The sequence below is a fragment of the Acomys russatus genome, chromosome 14 (genome assembly GCF_903995435.1).
Source record: "Acomys russatus chromosome 14, mAcoRus1.1, whole genome shotgun sequence".
In the NCBI taxonomy this organism is placed as follows: domain Eukaryota; kingdom Metazoa; phylum Chordata; class Mammalia; order Rodentia; family Muridae; genus Acomys; species Acomys russatus.
In genome coordinates this window covers 33,977,238-34,003,588 of record NC_067150.1, presented here as the reverse complement: position 1 = coordinate 34,003,588, position 26,351 = coordinate 33,977,238, and the positions used below count along the sequence as shown (strand labels likewise).

The following is a 26,351-nucleotide window of genomic DNA, read 5'->3' as shown; positions in this document are numbered from 1 at the left end:
AAAACATGTTCTTCATGACTGTGGATGGCTAAATAATAGCTCTCTACTGAGGAATAGGCCTAATCTAGTAAAGACAGACAACCTCTAGGCGAATTTCAACTCAGGCAAACTCTCTCAGCCCTAACAGTTAGAGAAAGCAATACTTAGAGCCAGTACTTAGAGGCGCCCCCTACAGTCTCTTCCCCACTAACCGGCCACGTGACCTTCTCTCCAGGGGGCCTGAATGATAAGGGAGGAGCATTTTTGTTTTCTCCCTGCCCCTGTGCTGGTTGGATTCAAATCTGCGCACCTGTGACTGAGCTATCTTCCTTTCTCCGCACCAGTGTCCACCGTGCGGTGCCCGAGCTTCAGCCATTACTCTGTATGCACCAGTAGTTGCCCTGACACCTGCTCGGACCTGACGGCCTCTCAGAACTGTGCCACACCGTGCACGGAAGGCTGTGAGTGCAACGAGGGCTTTGTCCTCAGCACGAGCCAGTGCGTCCCGTTGCACAAGTGCGGCTGTGACTTCGATGGCCACTACTACACCATGGGAGAATTCTTCTGGGCCACGGCCAACTGTACGGTACAGTGCCTATGTGAAGAGGGAGGGGATGTCTACTGCTTCAACAAGACCTGCCGGAGTGGGGAGGTGTGTGCTGTGGAGGATGGCTACCAGGGCTGCTTCCCCAAGCGGGAGACCGTGTGCCTGCTCAGCCAGAACCAGGTGCTACACACATTTGACGGTGCCGCCTACGCATTCCCATCTGAGTTCTCATACACGCTCCTCAAGACCTGCCCCGAGCGTCCTGAGTACTTGGAAATTGACATCAACAAGAAGAAGCCTGACGCAGGGCCTGCTTGGCTCCGGGGTCTTCGGATCCTCGTGGCTGACCAAGAGGTCAAGATAGGAGGAGTCGGGGCTTTGGAAGTCAAGGTAAGAGTCCTTGCTTCCTTCGAGGGTCTGCGGATGGCGTGACAGAACTTGCCCTTTTCATCTGGCATGGCTTTCTTCCTCTGGCTGTGAGTTGATTCTTAAAAAGGACATGGATCCCGTACGGTGACTTTTTTTTTTTTTTTTAATGGTTGACCCAAAATGAGACTCTAGGAGGTGGAGAAATGGAGCCAGGTTGGAACTTTCTGAATTAGATGGAGTGACGTTCGCTCTCCACAGAGCAAATGCTAACAAAAGGCTACGTGCCAAGCACTATCCTAAATGCCAAGCTTTATTCTATGATAAAGCATCACCTTTATTGTATGGCGGTCAAAGCCAAGGTACAGAAAGGTGAAGACACTTCCTCCAGGGACACACAGCTTCAAAGGGGGATTTAAGTACGAGTGGGCTGGCTGCTGTCTTTTATATGCCGCTCTGTGCTCTCCTTTCTGCATGTAGATGGAGGCTCATTGGCACAACGTAGGGGTGCCTGCCATGCCGCCTCCTAGTCTTCTGACATGGGCTAATGTACCCATGAGCAGGCATGTAGGCTCATTAATTCTGGAAGGAGTCTTGGGAATCACTTAGAGCAATGTTTAATTCCATAGAAGGTGCCAAGAGGCTAAGTGGGGGTCCTGCAGCTGACTTGGCAGAGGTGAGGTGGTGCCAGGGAAGGGGTCTCCCTCCTCTCTGTCTAATGTGGATCGGGTGGCACTTGGAAAACAAGTGTCACCGTCATTCTAAGACACGTGTCCACAGAAGGAGAAGGCTGTGTTCTCGGCCCCAATAGTAAATTGCCAGAGATTTATCTAGTAAAGGAGTAGCAGGGATAGAGAGGTGAGTGGACAGCTAGGCTTTAGCTCACCTCTATGCTCCCCAAGGTCTGAGGCACCGGCCTCAGGAAAATGAAAATGTGATGGCAGAAGAAGGAAGGTGTGGAGGAAGGGCACTGTCTGGGAAACGGTGCCTGAAGGGAGTTTGGCAGCAGGAGGAGCACAGCCCCTCAAGACAGTTCACTCAGCGTGTTTGTGTGGGACTGGCTTAAGGTCTAGGACACGCTAAAATAATGAGAAAACGGGGCGGGGGGGGCTTTCAAAGGAAAGAAACAAGCTTGTAAATACACAGTTGGTGTCTGTGTGCAGTTTGTACACACCATCAGCTCCTTGACCTTCTCAGGGAGCTGGCCCTGGCTCAGAGCCGGCCTTTTCCCAGCCTCAGAAGCAGTGAGTCCTCCGTGGGTCTCTGCCACTGATGGCTGTGCTTTCGATTTCCCAGCTAAACGGTCAAGATGTGGAATTACCCTTTTTCCATCCTTCGGGGAGGCTGGAGATTCATCGAAACAAAAACAGCACGACCGTGGAGTCCAAGGGCGTGGTGACAGTCCAGTACTCCGATGTGGGCCTGCTGTACATCCGCCTGTCCACCGTGTACTTCAACTGCACTGGGGGCCTGTGTGGCTTCTTCAACGCCAACGCCAGTGACGAGTTCTGCCTTCCCAACGGCAAATGCACAGACAACCTGGCGGTGTTCTTGGAGAGCTGGACGACGTTTGAGGAAATCTGCAACGGCGAGTGTGGGGACCTGCTGAAGGCCTGCAACAATGACTCTGAGCTGCTCAAGTTCTACCGGGGCCGTAACCGGTGTGGGATCATCAATGACCCCTCCAACAGCTCCTTCCTGGAGTGCCACGGCGTGGTCAACGTCACCGCCTACTACCGCACCTGCCTCTTCCGCCTGTGCCAGAGCGGAGGCAACGAGTCAGAGCTATGTGATTCTGTTGCCCGTTATGCCAGTGCTTGCAAGAATGCAGACGTGGAGGTGGGCCCCTGGAGGACCTACGACTTCTGCCGTAAGTCAGGGCTGCACCAGGGGGAGGCTAGGGCTGGCTAGGCATGCTCTATCATGGTTTCCTTGTCAGGACTTCTTAGTGGGACTGAGCTCAACCGGAGTCTGATGACTTGTCGTTGGTCCCATTACTCCACACTAGACTGTTTCTCACCTTGATTTTCATCTCTCTCTCTCTCTCTCTCTCTCTCTCTCTCTCTCTCTCTCTCTCTCTCTCTCTCTCTCTCTCTCTGTGTGTGTGTGTGTGTGTGTGTGTGTGTACGCGCGCGCGTACAGGTACCATTGAAGGATAGAGAACCTGGTGCCTTGGAGCTAGTGTTACAAGCCTTTGTGAACTTCCCAATATGGGTCCTAGGAATCAAATTCAGGTCCTCTGCAAGAGCAGTGCCTGCTCTTAGTTGGTGAGCCCATCCACCCTTATCTTTTGAGACAGTGTCTCTAACTGAATCTAAAGCTCCCTCGCTGGCTATACTCACTGACCAGAGAGCTCTAGGGACCCACCTGTCTCCCAGTGCTTGGGTTATGGACACTCAGGTGAGGAGCATCTGAACTGAGGCCTGTTTGTGTGGCAGGTACCTCACCAACCGAGCCACCTCCCAAGTCCCCTTCTTTTCATTTCTAACCACACAGTATCTTTTCACGGTAGAGCAGTTAGCCATCCCATTGACTGGTGCTTTTATCTGCAGAAAGTACAAACACCAGGTTAAAGGACCAGGAACCTTTGTGTTGGCTTTGTGGGTAACTTCCCTGTGGGCCAAGAAGCATGCCATTCATTTGGGAAAGGCACAATCAGCTGGGGAGCTTTTCAGGATGTAGAACATTAGCTCTTCTCCCCAGGGCAAGCCTGACAACGGCTATTAAGACAGTCCGTGTACCTGGCTCTTCATTTTGTCCCCAGAGAACGTGATCCCTCCCAACAAGGCAGTGGCAATACTAGTAGGTATTAGACTAACTCCTGAGCAGACAAGATACCAGACACCCGGCTTATCAGAAGTTGCAGAAGGAGAAGGAGGGACTGAGGGGGGTGGAGCCGCGCATGAGAGTAAGAATGGCCTGGCCAGGACTTCTATACATCACTCTATCCCACTAAAAGCTTCGCCCTAGACTAAAGCCTCAGCCACAAAGATGCCAACTCTGCATCTCTCTGCCACAACCCACTCTTAAGTTTAATGTTTTAAAAATATGTTTTAAATGGTTTCAAAGGTGTACAAAAATTATGAGCATTCCTCTGTAGTTCTTACCCAGATTAAAGCTGTTGTACACAGTCTATCCCTTTCGGCTCCTCTCCCTGCATACACACACACACACACACACACACACACACACACACACACACACACCTGCCCCCTATACCACCCCCCCACACCCGGGCCCCAATCTGAGAGTAATTTGCATGGCCCTTTCATCACCCTCTGTGACTATGACAAAGTACCCTACCAGCTTACAAAGGGGAGCAACGTTATTTCTGGATCAGATTTCGGCTCCAGGGTTGGTTAAGCCTGTCGTGTCTGGGCCTGTGGGTGAGGGTACAGCATGGCGGGTGCATGTGGGGAAGCAAACCTGCTCATAGCATGATTAAGAGGGGATTGAAGGAATAGGTTCTCACTGGCCATCTCAAGGCAGACCCCTGATTCCTCAAAGACATGTGCTGGAGACTAAACCTTTAACTTTTGGGGGACATTCGAAATGCCAATCAATTACCCGGCCCCGCTGAGACTCGGGGCATTTGCTGATGTAGCGTAGCACAGTTATATGCTTTAGGAACTTTAATGTAGATAGAACAATTTAAGCTCCACAATCCAGTTTTGCCCTCTGATTCACTAATACCTTTTATGTTTTTTTTTTCCCTCTTCACAGACCTCCTAGTCTAGGTTCATATGTTAATGCATGTTTCTTTAGTGCCCTATAATCTGATTGGAACAACCCCTTAGCGTTATTTGCCCTTTAAAATAGAATAGCTCCTTACTTAGACTCAGTGTCACTCAGAGAGAGCCTCAGTTGTGCAGATCGAGGCTACATCCAGCCCGCCCCCTTGTGGACGGACGAGGTGCACGCCGAGCTCCAGGCCAAGATGTAGGTGGAATGCCCCTCCCATAGATTTCCTGTGTGTTTTTCTCTTACAACCGGAACCGCAAAGCATGGGGAAGTGTTTGGCATGCACCCGTGCCACCGCCCATCAGAACCTCTGTCCTAGTAAAGCAGCTGCTTTTTGTGTGCAAGCTTCTGCACTGTGATTACCAACTCACAGAGTTCAGGTCCAGCGTTGCCTTCCCTGCTTTGCCTGTCCAGATTAACACCCCATTGTAGCCAAGAGCCCCTCTCCCTCCCCTTCCTCTTCCCTCCCCCTCTCTCCCCTCCCCCTCCACTCTCTTCCCCCTCCACTCCACTCCCTCTCCACTCCCCCTCCCCCTCCCTTCCCCTTCCCCTACCCCTCTTCCTCCTCCTCCCCCCCTTCTTCCCTCTCCCTCTACCCCAAACTCTCCCACCTGTCCCTTAGCTGATCCACCCATCCACTCATACGCCTGTCTCACCTCATCAGTATGGACATGGATTCTAACTTTTTAAAGGTCTTTTTTTTTTTTTCATGTTATATTTAAAAAGCATTTTTTGTCTTAAAATTGTTCCATGTTGAGCCCATGGGAATCTTCAAACTGATTCACGTCCTTTGCCATACCTCTGTTGTGCTTCCCCCCACCCCACCCCCCACTTTCTTACTTTCTGATCAAACAAGAAGTTCTGCATTTATCTCTGAATTCTCTCCTCCCTGGCTGGCATTCCGACTTTTACATCAAGGAGCTCTACTTCCTTCTGGTGAGGAGTGTTACAGAGACCAGCATTTGGGTACCAGTTACCCAGTGTCCTTGGGGATATCTTTGTTTTGCTAAAGGCTCTTTCAACAGAGTTAAACACACACACACACACACACTCCTCTGATTTATGAACTTCAGAAATCTGATGAGTATGTGGCAGACCTGGTGGCAGTCAACTTGGGAAAGGGTAGTTATTATGTTTCTGATGACCCTCGTCTCCCTTCAGAAGGGACACGCAGCAGATGCCAAGAGTCCTGAGGCTGAACTCTTCACAAAGTCACCTTCAGCAGGAGAGCTACTCTGTTTCTATGGACTGCCCTATTAGAGGGATCTTGAAACACTTCTCCAAGCCTCCCCGGTGATCTGCTCTCCACACCGCCTTCCTCCAGCTTCTCTAACACGGATTCTGACCCCGCTGTCACACCAAGCTTTCTGGCCAAATTTCACACACGGTGTGGAATTGCCAGATTCCCTCGTCCCAGAGCCATGCTACTGCCAGGTTATCTTGCCTTCCAGGGAATGCTTGTGAGTTGTTTTGTACTGTGCAGGGTACATTTTGGTAGCACTCATTTTAGCCTGGCCTGGTGTCATGAGAATAGTTCCCCCTCTTCCTGGCTGGGAGGACTCCTGAGAAAGACATGTCACCAAGTCTCATTCAGGCCAATGGAGTAATGGCCGCTCCATTTAAATGCCATCTAAAGGAGGGTTTGGGCAGAGGTGCCCACATGGAACATGTCTTTGTTGGAAAGAAGCCAGGTGTAAGTCTAGGTCGGCTCCTTTAGTTCTGTTGAGAATGACCAAAGTATGCACAGCTAATCAGTTAGCTGTCTGCATAGCGAGGGCACATTATGACCGGGTCCTAAGAAAGGGATGAAGTGACAGCTACAACAGAGGAATAGCATCTTCTTTGAACTCGGAAAGCGACAACCATGCTGTCTGTGTTTAAACATTTTTAACCAGCCCTCTTGTTGGCAGGAGCTGCCTCGCCAATTAAGTCATTTCCCATAGTGATTTCAGGGGCAGGGGAAGGTTTTATTGCTCCACGTCTCTATGCTCCAGACTTGCAGACAAATCCAGACAACACAATAAGTCATAAGCAACAGCCATTTAAATAAGTCATGTTATTTGCTTTCCCCATAAACCTGCAGTCAGAGCTATAGCATTCATAATTTAGAGACAAGTGTGAAAATCTCTCTATCCAGACATATATAATCAGTTTTGAACTAGCCTTCAACTCCAAAGCCGTATGGTATTGTAGTCAACAGAAATGGAGAGAGTCCTTTAGCCTAGAGGAAAAAAAAGATTGGCTTTCAGTCCACAGTGCAGAACGATCGAGTTGGTCCTCATGGGCAGAGCTATTATGTCCATGCAATTTATTTCTCTGTAGTGTCCTTCATGTCCTTGGATTGTAAGACACAGCCAAGGAAGGATGGTAAGTTTGAGAGGCAAAGAAAGTTCTGATCAAGATCTTGTTTTCTTAGGGGGCAGGAACCTTTATAGATCTTTAGAACCCACAGGTTTGCAGGCAGATTTCTTCTGTCCTCTTGGATTCTGTCCCTGTCCCTGTCAAACTGTCACCAGCGGAGGCATGGAGTGAAGTGGGTTGCTGACCCAGAACCTCACAGAGAGCTGCACATACTCTTCTATGACAGAGACTCAATCCATCAAGGAAGGCTTCTGGGACAAAGTGTGATTTGAAAAGAACGGTGAAAGAATCGCAAGATGTGGCTTGGTAGAGGGGTATCTAGGCAGAAGAAAGTGCGAGCAGAGTCGTGGGGCGGGGGCTAACTACATACAGAGCATGAGGAGGAAGTGAAGGAGGCCATTGGATGCCAGATGCAGAGAAATAGAAGACAAGGAGAAAGACATTAGACTAATGCAATCTGTTTAAGAGAAAGATGGTCCAAAGAGCTGGCAGTTTATTAATTAATTGTTTATTAATACTCTATGCACTCAGCATATTAAATTATTGATCCTTGGAACAATCCTACTAGGTAAATAGGGCTATTGTCAACAACAAAAACAACAATAACAGAGAAACTAGAGCTCAGAGACATTCACAAGGCAGAACTGAGAGAGTGGCATCCTCAGGTTTCTGTGACCACAAAGCAAGTGTATTTTATAGCAGATCATACACTGTCTCCAGAACCTAAGCCAAGACATCTGTTTGAACCCTGCCTGGTGATTAGGTAGATAAATTTCATCACTAGTCTCCCATAGATTCGCCTTTAGAATAATCACAAAAAGACTTGTCTACATCCAGATGGTTGGGGTGACTCACACAAAAGGGCCTAGGAGAGGGTCCACATGTAGGGGTGCTCAGTACTGGCTCGTAGGTGATGGAGCTTCTACATAGGACATGAAGTACACAAACAAAGCCTGTGTGTGTTCTCTGACCCTCAGTCATGCCACTGAAAATGATGGAGTTCAATCATATGGCTTCCTTGGGCTCACTGTCTTGCATAAATAAGAACCACACATGATTGCACACACACACACACACACACACACACACACACACACACACACACACACACACACGTCTGTTTCTGCCCTCAGTTCATTTCTCAAACTTGTCTCCTCTTTGACAACCCTCAGCTCTAGAGTGCCCGGAGAACAGCCATTTTGAGGAGTGTATGACATGTACAGAGACCTGTGAGACCCTGGCCCTGGGGCCCATCTGTGTGGACAGCTGCTCTGAGGGATGCCAATGCGATGAAGGCTATGCCCTGCTGGGCAGCCAGTGTGTGACTCGGAGCGAGTGTGGCTGCAACTTTGAGGGACATCAACTTGCCACCAATGAGACCTTCTGGGTAGACCAGGACTGCCAGATCTTCTGCTACTGCAATGGCACGGACAACAGTGTCCACTGTGAGAACATTCCCTGTAGGGATGATGAGTACTGCATGGAAGAGAGTGGCTTATACTACTGCCAGCCCCGCACCGATGCCTCCTGTATCGTCTCCGGCTATGGCCACTACCTCACCTTTGATGGCTACCCTTTTGACTTCCAGACCAGTTGCCCTCTTATCCTCTGCACCACAGGAAGCCGATCAACCTCAGACTCTTTCCCCAAGTTCATTGTAACAGCCAGGAACGAGGACCGGGACCCGTCTCTGGCCCTGTGGGTAAAGCAGGTGGACGTGACCGTGTATGGCTACAGCATTGTGGTTCACCGGGCTTACAAGCACACCGTGCTGGTGAGTAATCAGAGGCCAGCCTCCAGGATGGACTCTGCACCTATGGGGGTGGCATCCTAGGCCTGCTGGGTGCTGCCTAGTCATGGTGGTGCAGGATCCACAGGCAATCATAGTGTGTTATCAGAGAGAGAGGCCTTGGGGGATTTCTGTTGCTTTTTTCTTACGGATCAAGAAACCGAGGCTCAGAGAGCAAAGGACTGCCCAAGTCACAGGACCAAAGTGAGAGCCTTAGATCATAGCAGGACCGTCAAGATCTAGACTCAAATCCATTGTTGGCAGCTGCTGTCCAACCTTGGGCAGTCCAGTGGTCTGCTAGTGCTAGTAAGAAGCTGCATGCGTAGAACACGTGATGATTCTCTCGGTGGCGCTAGTGTCCTTAGTTGCCATCCCCTCTTCTGAGCTCAGTGTGGCATCTGCCTGCTGTGGACTCCCTGGCCGCTTCCGTTCCCCCTGCTGGATGCCATGGCGTCTGGGTTTCAGACTTTTGCTCACAGTTGGAGCACTTGGGGGCTAACTGCTGTGTCTTTTACTCACCAGGGCCTCAGGGTCCTCCTCCTACCCTTTCATCTGTGAAGTCTTCTTTAACCAGGATGATAAGAGCAGTTGGGGCCAAGAAGTCCCGTGAGCTCCTTGAGCAGCTTGTAGACGGAAGCCTCCATGGCAGAGCAGCCCTCCTGCTCCACTGTCTTATCTGAGTCTGATGCTGAACGCCAGCCAGCTGGCCTCTAGGCTCCGAGGGGCTGATTCTCAGGCACTATTTAGGGGATGAGGCTTCCTAATGTAGGCCTCACAGGTTTGTGGTATAACTCATCATCTCCAGGGGGACTTTTTTTTTTTTTTTTTTTCATCTTGTAGGCTTTCTTTTTTACATGCTGGAATAAAGTGAACTAAGCTAACTGACTAGGATTAGCTGAGAGGCCCTCCTGGTCTCCCTTTGACACAGAGGCGTACAGCCTCCAGAGCTGCCTTCCTACTACAGTTATGGGACAATCTTACTTAGCGTCTAAGGCATTCACTTTACTTTGTTGTTAGTTGGGTTTTTTTTGTTGTTGTTTTGTTTTGTTTTGTTTTGTTTCTGACAAAGAGTCTCACTATGGGGCCCAGGCTGGACTGGAACAGTGCCTGGTACACAGTGTCACATGTCAAGCGAATGCATGAGGTGACATCATGGCCTCTTTCTTTTATGGCTCCTGTGAGTTTTTTCTTCTGCTGGTCATTTCTTTAGCAATCTGAGACACTGGATGGGCCAATAATGCTAGTGAGGAATATACCAGGGGGTTGGCTTTTAGCCGATTAGGTTGCTGTAAATTTTTTTCATGTGCATGTTTATATATAGGAGTCCATGCCTCCCCCATATATGTGTGTCTGTGTGTCCATGTGTGTGTGTGTGTGTGTGTGTGTGTGTGTGTGTGTGTGTGTGTGTGTCTGTGTGTCTGTAAGCCAAAGGTCAACATCAGGTATCTTCCTTTATTGATCAGCACATCTTTTTTTTTTTTCCATTTTTGTTTTATATTGAGTGGATGGGTGTTTTGCCTGGATGTATGTATGTCTGTCCACCACATGTGTGCCTGGTGCCAAAAGTAGCCAAGAGGGAGCAGTGTTCAGATCCTCTGAAACGGAAGTTATAGATAGTTGTGAACCCCCATGTGGGTGCTGGGAATTGAACCTGGGTCCTTCGGAGGAGCAGCTAGTGTTCTTAATCACTGAGCCATCTCTGCAGCCCCAGTGATTATTTTCTGAGACAGGATCTCTCACTCAGCCTGTAGTTCACTAATTGGCTAGATGAGCTCACCAACGTGGTTCTGGGATTTCCTGTCTCTTCCTCCCAGTGCTGGGGTTACAGGCATGTGCCACCAAGCCTGGCTTTGGATGTAGCCTCTGGGAGTCTGTGCATAAATACTTTACCAACTAAGTCACCTCCTCAGCCCTGAGATTAAAATTCTAGGAGATGTCTCTGCAGCTGGAGCTACTCCCTGCAACATCCCCCGCCCATGCTGTCTTCGTCAGAGGTGAAAACAAAGGTAGCGCTCACTTTGTCCCTTCATTACCTCACTCTCGTCCTCTCCTCCCCTCACCTTAGTGGATACGTTTCTACCCTTAGTTTATACATTTTCATGTAGTTAATTATCTCCTTGATATTCAATACCCTTCCACTTTTTTTTTTTTTTTTTTTTTTTTTTTGGCCTTTCAAGGTTGTTGGATTTTTCTCTTTATCTGCTGATACGCCTTGCCCACCTACTTCACAGCATGTCCCGCCTCTGCCTCGCCTTGCTTGCTCTCAGCGGGGAAAGTGTAGATATATGAAGCTGCACAGGTTTTTGTGTTGTTGTTTTTTTTTTTTTTTAACTCTTCCTAGTTATTTGTACAGACCATTGGATTCTCCTTGCCTTCATTTTCTTTCTATTGCTGTGATAAACACTGTTACCAAAAACAACCTGGGGGAGTCCATCACCAGAGGAACCCAAGGGAAGAGCTGAAGGCAGGAGCTGATGAAGAAGCCTTGGAGGAGCACTGCTTACTGGCTAGCTCAGCCTGCTTTTTAAAAACATAACCCCGGCATCACAAGCTCAGAGATGGCACCGCCTCCAGTGGGTGGGGCGTGGGGCCTTCCCACATCAATCATTAATGAAGAAAATATACTGCAGACTTGCCTATAGACAATCTGATGGTGGCATTTTTTTTTTCCAATTGAGGTTCCTTCTTCCCAGATGGCCCTAGCTTGTGTCAAATTGAAAACAAAGAAACGAACAAACCCAAAACAAACGAACGAACAAAACCTCATTAACCAGCATATTCATGAACACTCCATGATTCCTCTCTGTTGCAGGAAGCTTTTCCTCCCAGCCCTAAGCTCCTGGAATAATGGCTCATGAAACTCAATATATACATACACATACACATATACATGTACATGTACATATACATATGCACATAATTCACAAATATCTAGGCTGTATAGCAAGGCTCTTCTCTGACTAGTTCATAACTTAAAATAACCCATCATACTAATCTACATTTTTGCCGTGTGACTGGTTACCTCTGCTCAGGTACCATGCATCTGTCATCCTCACATCATCCCTGGGCAAATCACACACCCTTATCACCCCTCCCCCACACCTGGCCCTAACCTAGAATCCTTTCTGCCTGCTGGATGTCCCACCTTCTATTCTACCCTTTTCATATAGGCCATAGGCTTTTTAACTGACAAGCAATGCATCCATACAGCTCACAGACATTGTCTCTACACCTCTCTCCTTCAAAGGACCTAGTTCCCCATCCTTTTTGGATATTACCCTTTTTTCTTTTCCACGATTGGGTTAAGCACCACGGTCACCCCACCTTCCAGATGTGTGCTCTGTCCCAGTCTCATGAGATGCCCTCATGGATAAGAGCCATAAGAGCTCTATGCACCTTGTTTCTCAGTATCGTCTCTCCCTTTCCTTTTATGGACAGTCATCTCTGGACCAGGACTCATCTTTCTAAGTGCCATGCTGGGAACACAGTAGATAGTCTTCAAACTCCAGACACGAAAGCCAAATTCAGGATGCACTGGAGGCTCCTTACTTTGGGAGCCCATGAGATAGATTTAGTGGTTACTTTGGATTATTAATATGCATTACAGGACCTGCTTATTCAGTGATTTGCATTTGTTTCTCCCATGATGTTATTATTAGTCACCGTAGCTGAAGAATAATGGCTGTCATCATGACAGTGTGAAATAAAGTGCAGGACCAACCATATAGCCCAGGGCACCAGGCCACCACCAGAGCTCTTAGAAATGGAGGGGAACATAGAAGGCACTCCCTGGGACATGAGATTCATCTATGATTCTGACCTTCTTGTGTACTGAGCTGTGCTGGGGGAAGTGAGAAAATCAACACGGCCAATTGGAGCTAGAAATAAATAAGCTCTCTACAGACCAGCCTGGGCTACTGAGGGTGAGCTGCAGAAGGTGAGCCACTGCAGGCGACACTGCAGTAGCTGGGGCTCTACCAGGCACAGCCAGAGCTAGACATCACTGGTGCCTCCCACGCCACAAGCCCAGGTGCCAGCACAGTCACATCTTTCATGTTCAGGGAAGCTTCTGGATCCTCTCAGACTCTCAGTAGGCTTTCTCGAGCTTCACTCTGCTACAATTTGGTTCAAAAAAGCTGCTCTGTACTAAGAAATGAAAAAATTTAAAAATGTGTGTGTGTGTGTGTGTGTGTGTGTGCACATTCATGTATTTGAGTATGTGCACATATATTCCACAGCATGCAAGTAGAGGTCATGGGACAGTATCAGATGTTGGTCCTGGAATTTCACCTTGTTTGAGATAGTGTCTCTCATTCATCATTGCATTCACCAGGCTAGCTGGCCTGGACACCTCTGTAGATTCTCCTGTCTAAGCTGCTCATCTTCCCACAGGAATACAAAATTAAAGGCAGGTGCTACTGTGTTTGGCCTTCTGTGAGTTCTCGGCTTTTGAATCCAGGTCTTCATGGCTATACAGGAAGTATCTCCTCTGCCAAAGAATGGTTTACACAATGGCATTGAAAATGAAAGCAGTAAAAAGAAACAACAGTGTCTCTCCTAAGAAAGAAACTAAGAGTCTAACGGGAGAGAGGGACCTGTTAGCAGCTAATGTCAGTATGATTATGAAGCATGCAAAAAAATATTCCGTGCAAAGGGCCATAGGACAGAAGTGGCCTCAGTCTGCTTTAGGGCTTCAGGGAGGGCTTCTTGGAAGAGGTGACCCAGAAATAAACCTAAAGGAGCCCATCTACCAGGAAGAGAATGAGCTGGGAGCACCTTGGTCAGGGAAGCATCAGGGTCGGCCTGGAGAGAGGACAGAGTGCGAGGCGTGAGGCTGAAGCCTGCAGAGGGAAACCATCACTGAAACGCTAACATGACCTCATTTCCTGCCAAGCCAGAGCTCCTGCCACAGTTCTCACATCCATAGGCTTAAGCCGTGTGTACAGTGCTTGTATTTGTTCTGTATGTGCAGATTGTTTCCATTCTTTCCTAAGTTGTGTGATATAGAGTTGCATCTGCACCATAATATTGCAAGTAACTTGAGGGTGCTCATGCAGGTTTGCCCATCTCTTTGCTAGTTCCACAAAACATCATCATCTGCACAGCTAATACCTGAGCTACACACATACACACCCACATAAACACGCACACACGTACACAGTACACACACAAATACACACAAACATACACATACACACACACATATGCATATACACTATCACACACACAAACTCACACATACACACACACATACACATGCATATTCATGCACATACACAAGCAAGCAACAATAACCATAAACTATAATGTTTTATATATTTGTGATGTTGTGTTGGGCTGTATTCATAGCTAGCCTGGGGCATGTGTGGTTGAACATGGCTGACAGACAATATGTGCAGGTTCTATGGAAATAGAAAGGCAGTATTTTACAGAAGGGTCTGGAGCATCCTGGGAGGTGGTATCTTGAGGGGTGATCAATTCTGTTCCTTTTGGACATGGAGGTATTTACTTATGTGTGTTGCATGTGTGTTATTCACTCCCCTATACTCATCTTTGTGTTTTTTCCTCACCCTTTGGTGTACCTTTATCTCCATCAATCAAATCCTTCTGCAATATCAAGCCCTGCTTTCTTCCTGCCCTCCTCTCCCTGGGGTCCCTAGTCTCCCACACCCTATTCCCAGAGAGAGTCATAGCAGTGGACTGTGGCAGAGTAGCACTCCTGAGGCAACAGGGACAGGGAGCCCTGAGCTTGTAAGGGTTGGAGGGCATGCTTTCTTTCAAGGTTCTCTTTGGTAGTGCCGGTGTGCAGTATTTAACCATTACTTTACCTCGCTAGGGTGGAGTCTCCTGTGTGACAACATGTAATAAAGAACCCAGAATGCAAGAAGAACAAGCTACACTCATAAGCCAAGACTCTGAGCCTTTAGGGTGGGCCTGACCTTCTGTGGCCTCTACTTCCCTGGTGATCTGCTGGGCCAACATCAGTTTGCCCACCTGCTTCTATCTTTAAGCTTCCTGTTGGAAAAAAAATCTGTGTCTCACCCCCCCCTCTCCCTCCATCCTTGAGGGATCCTGCCTCTTAATGACTCACCTTTCAGTCTCCCCCCAGCCCAGACGCAGACATCTCTCCTCACTGTCTCAAACCCCATGGATGTGGCCTGTCTGCCATCTTCCCTTCCTCCCGTGTCTTCCACCCGTCACTGTCTGTAGTCTTCCCTTCCTACCTACAAACATGCTTACTCTAGGCTGAAGCCCAGCCCTCCACACTCTGTCTCCCATGCCTGCTACCTTCCTAACAGAACTCCTCCGTGGGTCTTCTTTCTGGATTTCTTACTTGTTATTTTATTTTATTTTTTTTATTTTAATTTTTTGGTTTTTTAAGACAGAATTTCTTTGTGTACTCTTGGCTGTCCTGGACTCACTTTGTAGACCAGGCTGGCCTCAAATTCACAGCGATCCAGTCTGCCTGCCTCTCCCTCCCAAGTGCTGGGAATAAAGGCATGCACCACCATGCCCAGCATCCTACTTGTTATTTTATGTACAGTGTATTTTGCAGTCTGACTTCTGATCTCATTATTCCACTAAATTCCCCTTCAATCATCTTAGATAAACTCCCCTCACCCGAAGCCTGACCTTCATGGGTCAGGCTTTCTGTCACGGCCTCTTTCCCTACTTGACACTGAAAACGAGGCCGTCCTTGACCTATGTCCTTCCAGCATCTCTGTCTTCAGATTCACCCTCTACTCCCAAGGTTGCCTCTTATGTTCCATCAGTACTAGGATGTGATCATCCTCATTGTTATTAAGGTGTTTTGTCTTGCTTGGGCATTTGCTTGGCTTATGCTCTTTGCTTGGAGTTCCCTTCTTCACTCTCATTCCTCCTTGCCTCACCCGGCCTATGTATTCTTTAAGACTCTGTGTGGGTACTATCATCTGTAGGACCCACTGACTCTGTCTCCAGGCTGAGTCTGAGGCCTATGCATCTCTGTACCTGCAGCACTGCTTTTATCAATGATCTCCTATCTGTTCAAGTCTTTGCCTTGGGGGAAAAGTATGCATTCCTTACCCCAGCCTAGCGCTATGCTTGGTGCACAGCAGTTGCTGCCTTAATGGCTGTTAGATGAATGGATTCTGCCTAGACAAATAGCCACAGAAGTAGAGAATGCTGAATGAATGCTGAGGGGTGAAGATTGTCTAGAGAAAAGGCATAAAAGAGGAACATCTTCTTGATTTCTTGTGGAAGGTTCATTAGAAGCAAGCCCCAAGGTGGGGCTTCTTCAGAAAGCAAGGAAAAGCCTAGGGGAAGAGATGAAGACTGGCTTTAAATACTCAGGTGCTAGACATTTTGAACATGATATGCATCGTGGAGCTGGTCACCCACATAGGTCATTCACTGGCCAGGGGTTGCCCTTGTGTGGACCAAGATCATCTGAGTTATCACTGTACCACAGCCACGGTGACTGGGTATGAAGGTCCTTGTTAGAATAAGGAAACCGCCTTCCACACTTGAATCATAGGTGATGGTGTCCTAGGATGGCGTGCTTCTTTAATTTGGGAAACTAAACCATGGCTTAGGAGGTCATAAAGAGAAAGAGGACATAATGGTTCCTGTCCTTAAGTCGCTTGTGATCTTAAAGGTGAGCCAGAAGCAGCTATAACCAGTTGTACCACAAGGCAGGTTGTGATGTATGCATTTCAGTGGCCATGTGCATATGTTTGATCTTGACCCACAGTAGATGAAAACACACAAGAATTATGAATCTGACATTCTGTGCTTGCCCAGGCATGGGAGTGATCCATGGTCTTAGACTAGAAAATCTTGCTTTATTAGAGAGGTAACATGGGGACACAGTGTGAAGATGGGAGAGATGCTGATGGGTGATGCCAGGCAGAGGAGCCAACAGAGTGAAGTCAGCCTAAAAAAAAATCCCAATGGAATTAATAAATTGGAGATTGCCTAAAATAAATCCATAGTAGAGCTAGAAATAGAAACACAGGAGTTCTAGGTTTGGGCATTTTATTCTCAACGTTAATTGAATTTTTATTATCCTCCCATTACCTTAGAGAAAACAATTTGAACTCCTAGGGGAAAATAATGCTGTATAAACAGAAGGCACTGAAATAAATAGGTATATTAGTGTACAAAGGATAGTCATTTAAGTGTGTTCAAAATCCTCATAATAAGAGTTGACTGGCATAAACAATGCTACACACAAAGCCCGTGTCTTACCTGGGAAATCTCTCTGTGGGATGTGTCCCTCAAGAGACTAATGATTAGGAGGACTGAGAAATCTTTAGGCCAACTGGGCTTCTCCTCTCCTCTTTGTCTCTTACAGGTCAACAATGAACGGTTGTACCTGCCCCTGAAGTTAGGACAAGGGAAGATAAACATCTTTTCGTTTGGCTTTCACGTGGTCGTGGAAACTGACTTTGGTCTGAAGGTTGTGTATGACTGGAAAACCTTCCTGTCCATCACTGTCCCCCGGAGCATGCAGAACAGCACCCATGGCCTCTGTGGACGCTATAATGGCAACCCTGATGATGACCTGGAGATGCCCATGGGGTTGCTTGCACTGAGTATCAGTGAGTTTGGGCAGAGCTGGGTAAAGAGGGATACCTTCTGCCAAGTAGGCTGTGGGGACCGCTGCCCATCCTGTGCCAAGGTTGAAGGGTTCTCCAAAGTACAGCAGCTGTGCAGCCTGATCCCCAACCAGAATGCTGGTTTTGCCAAGTGTCACAGCAAAGTCAACCCCACCTTCTTCTACAAAAACTGTCTGTTTGACTCGTGTATTGATGGGGGTGCAGTGCAGACTGCCTGCAGCTGGCTACAAAACTATGCCAGCACCTGCCAGACTCAAGGAATCGCAGTGACTGGCTGGAGGAACTACACATCCTGCTGTGAGTCTTTCTCCTAACTCTCTTTCTCTTCCTCATTTCTGATTGGTGTGGGAGGTTGGTCTTCCAACTCCATAGAAGTGAGAGCACACTGAAGAAGAGACTTCATTTGAAACTGGGTCCATTATCTGAAACAGATGGTGTAGCCTCCTACAGTCTTCTTTCTTTCTTTCTTTCTTTCTTTCTTTCTTTCTTTCCTTCCTTTCTTTCTTTCCTTGTGGAGAGGGGTCAACACCATGAATTTGATGGGTTACCCTGGAGGATGGAATGAGACCATGTATTTAAAACACGAAACATCACATGCTGCATTTGAATTCCAAGTACACCACAAAATGCTTCCCAGACACTAACAGGGGAAGAGGCAGTGGTTCTCAGCCTTCCTAAAGCTATGATCCTTTAATACAATTTTTCATGTTGTAGTGACCCCCCAAACCATAAAATTATTTTCATGCCACTTCCTAACTGTAATCTTGTTACTGTTATGAATTGTAATGTAAATATGCAATATGCAACATACCTCACATGTGACTCCCTGTGGAAGGGTCATGTGACCCACAAAAGGGTTGTGACCCACAGGTTGAGAAACACTGATCTAGAACCTCACGGGTCCACCAGTGCATGGGTAATTTACATATCTTCCCTATATGTCATTCATTTTGAGAAATATAATATAGCATGCCTACATATCATATACCAGTCTTCATGACTATAACATGGCAGAGTATTAAAAGCCTTAGCAAAGGGAGGGAGTTCATGGATCTGAGCCTTGACTTAGTCCTTAAGGATCAGTGTAATCTTGAACCAACTCACTTCTCCTTCCTGATACTCAGCTTGTTCCCCAAAGAACAGCCATTTGCTGCCTGTATCATTTATATATAGAAACATCCGAAGGATCAAAACAGGTCTTTGGAATCCCAGTGCACAATACACATTAGGTGGTGTATTATATTAATCACTTGCTGTGAGTTGAACCCATGCCACACTACTCTATCAGTAGTATAGCATTGATTATTTTCAATAACCCAATTTGGCAAAGAAAATTGAAACTCAAAGGAGTTAAGTGACTTGACTAACAACAGATAGTCTCAGTGGCAAGGCTGGGATTTGACCCTCTCGCCCCAACGCCCATGCGCTATACCAGGGGACTATGGGAAAAGAGTTAGCTAGGGTCTTTGCCTGTGTTCAGCATGTACACATAGGAGAGAGTTGGTGGCAAAATCACTGTGAGTCTTTAGTTAACCTGCTGTGGCCTATTTTCCGATCCCAGTCTCACTCACTATAGCACATTTCTTTATATAAAACGTCTGATTGTATAAAACAGCGGCAAATTAGCACTGAATGCCCAGAGCTCTAAGTAAGAGGTACAGCGGGCTTCACAGAGAACAAACTCCCATTTTGATCCTGGAAAGGAGAGATTTGGATGCAGAGCTATTGTAGTTTAATGATCAAGTCAGTCTGAGTTCCACACACTGCCATTTGATTCATGGAAATTGGGGTGGATAGAGGAGGGAAGGGAAAAATTCCAAGACTATATCATCCAAGTTCGGTACTTGAGTTCAGGGCCATGTTGTCTGTGGATAACTGTCTGGACAAACAGTAGTGTCTTCAATCAAACAAATATGCTTATAAAACATCTGAGTCATCTCCAGGACTACTGGGGGTTCACTGGAGTCAGTGCTATGGGACTGGAGTGCTTGACTTCCTCTAAATCAGAAAGCCAGGCTCTTGGCAGAGGGAGCTCAGCATAGCACAGGGTCAAAAAGCATGCTTGGAGGGGGACCGAGCCTGCTTCTTCTTGACGTCTGTCACAGGGAGCTAGCTCTTTCTTTGGAGCCTCCCTTATTGTCTCTGATGCTCTGGGATGGCTGAAATGGATTGGACAGGGGGATTGAGGGACAGACAAGTATAATATACGCCAAATGCCATCATGTCTAGCTGTGACGAACAAGGACAAGCTAACATCAACAAGGACTCTCCTTCAGCTTTTGTCACTTGTGGGAAGGAAAAAGAATCCCATTAGGAAGCCCTATGACCCTCCATCTAAGGACAAAGTTACTCTATGGCGGAGCTTGACTAGTGATAAAATACATGAAGATGATTTCTCATTTCTTCCTGTCTTCCATACCAGTAACCTCTTCTGTCTTCAAAATTCTGTCCAAACACTGGTTGTGACCTGTGTACACTGGTTAAGCTAGTCATGGAGACTTCTCTTCATGGTGTTGAAACTCAAGTCTGCCCGCCTCAACATTAACCTTGGATTCTACCCCTGCCTTAGACCAGATGTCCCCAGCTTGTCCCCAGCTTGTCCCAGGCTGACACATCACAGTGAACGGGCGACTGAGAATGGTCCCAGCACAGAGTGGCTTAGATTTTTCCTGTTTCAGCATTTCAAAACAGGGGTAAACATCCAAAAGACAGAGTAGGTGGGAGGACAGTGGCTGTGACTGATAAAGAGAAGAGCTGAAACCAGAGAAAAAGTTGACATGCTTTTGAAGATGACATGTGGATGGGGTTGGGGACAAGGCATAGTTGCAAGTGGCTTGGCTCTCTTTCTCCTTGCCCCCTTTCTTTCTTTCTTTCTTTCTTTCTTTCTTTCTTTCTTTCTTTCTTTCTTTCTTTCTTTTTTGACATTTTAAAATTAAACTTATTTATTTTACATCTTGATCCCAGCCCACCCCATCCCTCCTCTCTACCTGGTCCCATTCTCCTACTCTCTTCCCCCTTTCCTCCTTCTCTTTCAGTCAGAAAAAGGGAGCTCCCCCCCTCCCCCGAGTACAAACCCACCCAGGCCCATCAAGTCCCATCAGGATTAAGCACATCCTCTTCCACTAAGGCCGGTCAAGGCAGCCCAGTTAGGGGAAAGAGATCCAAAAGCAGGCAACAGAGTCCATGCCAGAGACAACTCCTGCTCCACTTGCTAGAGGACCCACATGAAGACCCAAGCTGCCCATCAGTTACATATGTGTTGCGGGCCTAGGTCTGGTCCACGCATACTTTGTGGCTGGTGAGTCAATCTTTGTAAGCCCCTAAGTGGCTTAGCTTTCTAATTTGAGACATTTGAAAAAGGTTCTTTGTATCTTAGGTGACTTTGACCTCTGGGAAGTTGGGGTCGTCAATCCTCTAACACTTAATCCAATCTGTTATTGTCCTGTTAGGTATAAGAATAGTACTTTCGGGGAAAAAAGGGGGGGGGGGGTTAAACCAAATTGCTCATTCAACATGTGCTTTATTGGTAACAAGGTAGAATGCCAATTTTTCTCAACAATATTGGCTGTTGCTATCAATGGGATAATTTATTACTCAATTACCTTATTTGTAAATGCATTGAAAACCTCTCTACCCACATTGAGCAAATGGCCTTGGAGTGAAAACGAGAGATAAATTGTCTTAATTACTAACCCCACCTAAAATCCCATCAGCTGAGGCTGTCATGCTAATTTTAGTCGCTTGGCTAGGAACTTGGAGTAGGGGGTGTTGAGAGCACAGTAAAAGGTTCGAATCGTAGCTAAGCAGACTGTGCTCCTTAGCCCTTGCCATTTGACCTGTTCAGGTCGCAGCATGTGGACTTGTGGACCTGATCTAGAGGGGAACTGAGAAGTAGGCAGTGTCCATAAAGAAAGCAACTTGGGGAAGTAGAGAAGTGTGTACACAGAGCATCGCCCCACTGGCCATCAAGGACGGCTTCCTCTCTGACCCCCATCTCTAAGTACTTGGTTATGATCAGTCAAAATTGGTTAGCAGCATCAGTTTCCATTTCCCTTTTATTAGATTTTAGTGGTTAAGGACTTGTTTTATTTAGTCCCCTGAAAAATCCAACAAATTCCTGTTGATTAATTTTTAAAAAATGGGTTGCTACAACTATTCCTATTATCAATGGTACCACCAAAACCATGCAAGTACCAAGTACCAAGTACCTTGTTACTCATGGAAAATGAAGAAACTAGCAGCTTGTAAACTATTTCATTTTAACAACCGATTAAGGAGAGAGCTGCAGTATTGCCCACATTTTATAGAGGATAAAATGAGTTCAGCCAGCATAAGGGACCTGTGCAAGGTGACCCTGCCAGTTCATGGCAGAGGCAGGGTTCAAAGCCAGAGGAGCCTGATTCCAAAGTGTGTTTCAGTCCATCCCATTACATTGCTTTTCAGGGGGATCTGTGCACCCTGTCATCTGCCCAGGCGCAGCTTTAAATGGGTCTGCTGGCCTCAGCAAGAGTCACGTTCTTGACCACAACCCACACAACCAGTCATCATTCTCCAGCTCTCAGAATCACATGTAGAAAGTGAGGGAAGCAATAAATTAGTATTTAAAATGTGAAACCTTGATTCTGACGATGATCAGATGTCTTTTGCTCACCCACCATGTTCTCAGTGTTGTTTGGATGCCAGAGAAGAGTCCAAAGTCTTAAATATGGAGAAAGAGAAATGAGCGTCTTCCCAGATATGAAAATGGCTATATTTTACTATTAATATTTTCTATTAATAGTATCGATGTTAAATATAGTAATCAATTAATTAATACTCGCTATTAAGACTTTCACAGGAACTAGTTAACTAGCACAAATTAACAACAAGAAGAAATACAATGATGGGAAGAGCAATGGGTGAAAGACAAGCACGTCAGCAAAAAACCTAACCACTGAATCCAGTGGTTCTCAACGTGTAGGTCGCAACTCCATTGGGGCTTATAGATCAGATATTTATATTGTGGTTCATAGCAGTGGCAAAATTACAGTTATGAAGTAGCAACAAAATAATTTTATGGTTGGGAGAGTCACCACCATGATGAACTGTATTAAAGGGTTGCAGCATTAGAAAGGTTGAGAACCACTTATCCTAATCAATAGAAATCAGTATATAGAAAATTGGTTTCAAAGAACTTGAGGAAAAGGAAGATTTATATAAGAAAGAGATGGTAGAAAAACTCTCTGGGAAATATATAAGAGTTTAGTCTTCCCTTCATTTCTGGTACAAAATAAAATCCAGACTGTATAAAGATTAAACATTTTAAAATTGAAATATAAAAGAACTAGAATGAAACAATGGAGTTTGAGTCTCTCTTCCCCAATCACATACTCAAAGCTATTAAGGAAAACTAGATAAATTTGACCTCATAAAATTTTTACATCTCTACATGGCAAAAACATAATTTTAAAAATGCACATTTTAAAAAAAGAAGCCAAGTCAGAGAAAATGATAAATATTTTATAATACATGCAACACACAAAAGCGTGTTTTTAATTTATAAAGAGCACTTACAGTCTAATAAGAAGAAACTTCAACAACACAGTGTGTAATGGATGAGAAAAGGCAATTCACAGGAGACAGGAAAATGATTATAAACAAATGAAAAGATAATAAGGCTCAAAGAAATGCACATGTAGCGGAAAGAGCTTTTTCCTCTTTTCCTCTCCACATTTCCAGAATTCAGAAAACTTGATTGTACTCATGGAAGCCTCAGGAGACCAAATCTCCTTGTTTGTTCCTTGGCACAGCCTCTCCCCCTACAGGGCAGCGGTGATGGCGTCTGCCAAAGACTTCAGGGGCTGAAGGCATAGCTCAGTGGCAAAGTGCTTACCTAGCACGTGTGAGGCCCTGGGTTGGATCTCTAGCACTGCAGCAGCAACTACAATGACAACAGCAATGATGTTGATGAAGATGATGGTGGTGGTGGTGATGATAAGATGATGATGGTGGTGGTGATGATAAGATGATGATGGTGGTGATGATAAGATGATGATGGTGGTGATGATAAGATGATGATGGTGGTGGTGGTAAGATGATGATGGTGGTGGTGATGATAAGATGGTGGTGGTGGTGGTGATGATAAGATGATGGTGGTGGTGATGATAAGATGATGATGGTGGTGATGATAAGATGATGATGGTGGTGGTGATAAGATGATGATGGTGGTGATGATAAGATGATGATGGTGGTGATGATAAGATGATGATGGTGGTGGTGATAAGATGATGATGGTGGTGATGATAAGATGATGATGGTGGTGGATGATAAGATGATGATGGTGGTGGTGATAAGATGATGATGGTGGTGGTGATAAGATGATGATGGTGGTGATGATAAGATGATGATGGTGGTGGTGATAAGATGATGATGGTGGTGGTGATGATAAGATGATGATGGTGGTGGTGATAAGATGATGATGGTGGTGGTGATGATAAGATGATGATGGTGGTGATGATAAGATGATGATGGTGGGTGAGATAAGATGATGATGGTGGTGGTGATAAGATGATGATGGTGGTGGTGATATAATGATGATGGTGGTGATGATAAGATGATGATGGTGGTGGTGATATGATGATGGTGGGGTGGTGATAAGATGATGATGGTGGTGATGTGATGAAGCTGATGATGGTGGTGTGATAAGATGATGATGGTGGTGTGATGCTGCTGATGTGGTGGTGATGCAGATGATGATGGTGGTGGTGCTAAGGCTATGCTGGTGGTGTGCTCGATGCTGCTGGTGGTGCATCGCTGGTGGTGGTGATGCTGCTCGCTGCTGCTGGTGGTGGTGCTGCTCTGCTGGTGGGTGCTAAGATGCTGCTGGTGGTGGTGCTCTCGCTGCTGATGGTGGTGGTGCTGCTGCTGCTGGTGGTGGTGCTGCTCCGCTGGTGGTGGTGCTGCTCCGCTGCTGGTGGTGGTGCTCCGCTGCGCTGGTGGTGGTGCTGCTCCGCTGGTGGTGGTGGTGGTGCTGCTCCGCTGGTGGTGGTGCTGGTGATGCTCCGCTGGTGGTGGTGGTGGTAGTGGTTGTGTTCCTATCCTTTCGCTTCCCCCTTCCCCTTCTCGGCCCTTTTTCTCCCCCTTCTTCTGCGGGCCCCCCTCCCCTGTCCTGCTCTTCCTCTCCCCCTCCCCTCCTGCCGCTGATCCGCCCTTTGCACCTGCTGGCCGCCCTCTTGTCCGCCCGGCACTGTGTGGCAAGGTTTGTCGCTTCTGCTCCGTTCTGTGCCTCCCCGCTGTGGCTAAGATGCATGCGCACGCATCTATGTGCATAGACAATTTGAGCAAGAATCCACTGGAATTTATTAGTAATCGCACCTAGGGCATTTATATTTTCTATGACATGAGAGCATTATCTTTTGAACTGAAATTTACAAGCACACACACACGTGTATAAATAGCATACTGTGGTAGTTTGATATAAGCACATCTATATATTAATATTCTTAGGACTGTGTACTCTACAAGTAGTTATTTACCACTATATGAAAGATGAGCCTTGAAACCTTACCTGTGTTATAGAGAAGTTCCCATGTAAATAGTTGCTGTGCGTTTAGTACGCATTGACTGAGATAACAGCTGCTGTAAAACTCTCAAGCCAGCGAGCCTTGTTCTAGTGATTGGTAAATACTCATTGAACCCGATGTGCATGGAGCTCCTCTGGGCATACAAATTCAGGCGCTGTTGGTAATCTGCATCTTGGACGCAAAGACGATGAGGGTCAGAGAGCCTAAATAACCTGTCTGCATTTCATGCCAGAACACAACATTAGTCATCAGCACCTTGCTTACCTTCCATAGAGACAGCTTTAGATGCATCTCAGAACATAGAAGGTAATTGATTCAGGCCAATTTGTGTATGCACGTGCGCGCGCACACGCACACACACGTACACATGCACGCACACACACACACACACGCACACACACATTTTCAGAGATCGTGTGGCTCAGGAATCTCTTGCTGATAAGCCACAGGTTTAGACTGAAGGTTCGATGGAGGTTTGGAGGTTCGTATGACTGGCATTGGTAACAGCAGGGGGGCACTATCTCATGACTCTCTAAGTGGGTCTTGAAGGATGGGGCGTTTGGTCCGCGGGAGTGTGAATAAGAGGATCGATATGAATGAAGCTCCGTTAGTGTATCAGCCTTGTCTAGCCCTCATGAGGATTCATTGTGGCCCGTGGGTTTTCACAGTGGCAGGCAATAAAGGCTGCAAAAGCCAACACTGAAGAGAGGACAAACATTATGTGAAGAGACGCCAGCCCCTTCCTTCTGCACACACCAGCCTGTCAATTAAGCTGCAAGGAAGTAGGCAAAGGCTTTTCACAAGCAAAGAGTACGAATGAAGGAAAGTGGCAAGCCTCACACCTCTTCCCTCACCAGGAACTCTCTTCCTCCCCGAGCAAGGCTGTGAGAAAGCCATTTACAGCTCCTTGTGACTTGCCTGGTTGCTTCTGTTCCAGCGGTCACCTGTCCCCCCAACAGCCACTATGAGAGCTGTGTGAGCGTCTGCCAGCCTCGCTGTGCTGCTATCCGCCTGAAGAGTGACTGCAATCATTACTGTGTGGAGGGCTGCCAGTGTGATGCGGGCTACGTCCTCAACGGCAAGAGCTGCATCTTGCCCCACAACTGCGGCTGCTACTCGGATGGCAAATACTATGAGGTGGGTACAGGAGGCCTCTTCCTCCACACCAGGCAGGCTTCTCTACAAAGGCCAGCAGGACAGCCAGAACTGCCCAGGCCTCCTGCTCCGTGGTGATGGATGTGGAGTAAGGGAGCTGAAGTGCAGGAGTTAACTAGTGTTCCGGGGAGGCCTTTGCTCCCTGTGAGATTTGGAATCCCATGCGCCTGCCTCCCGGCATGGGCAAGGCCTCCTCCTTTCTCTCGCTCCTTTCTCTAGGCCCTTCTGACCGCCTCCCTATAAATCTCATG

At 46.9% G+C, this 26,351-nt stretch overlaps 1 protein-coding gene across 1 annotated transcript in view; it reads left to right on the top strand.

Moving 5' to 3' along the window:
* Window positions 1-26,351, top strand: part of LOC127198342 (tubulin-specific chaperone cofactor E-like protein) — a 138,509-nt gene that overhangs the window by 90,443 nt on the left and 21,715 nt on the right. Inside the window, exons 15-19 of the mRNA XM_051156244.1 lie at window positions 324-916; window positions 2,189-2,762; window positions 8,167-8,768; window positions 17,119-17,680; window positions 25,883-26,082. Coding sequence (XP_051012201.1) covers window positions 324-916; window positions 2,189-2,762; window positions 8,167-8,768; window positions 17,119-17,680; window positions 25,883-26,082 — 2,531 coding nt within the window. The remainder of the gene's footprint in view (window positions 1-323; window positions 917-2,188; window positions 2,763-8,166; window positions 8,769-17,118; window positions 17,681-25,882; window positions 26,083-26,351) is intronic.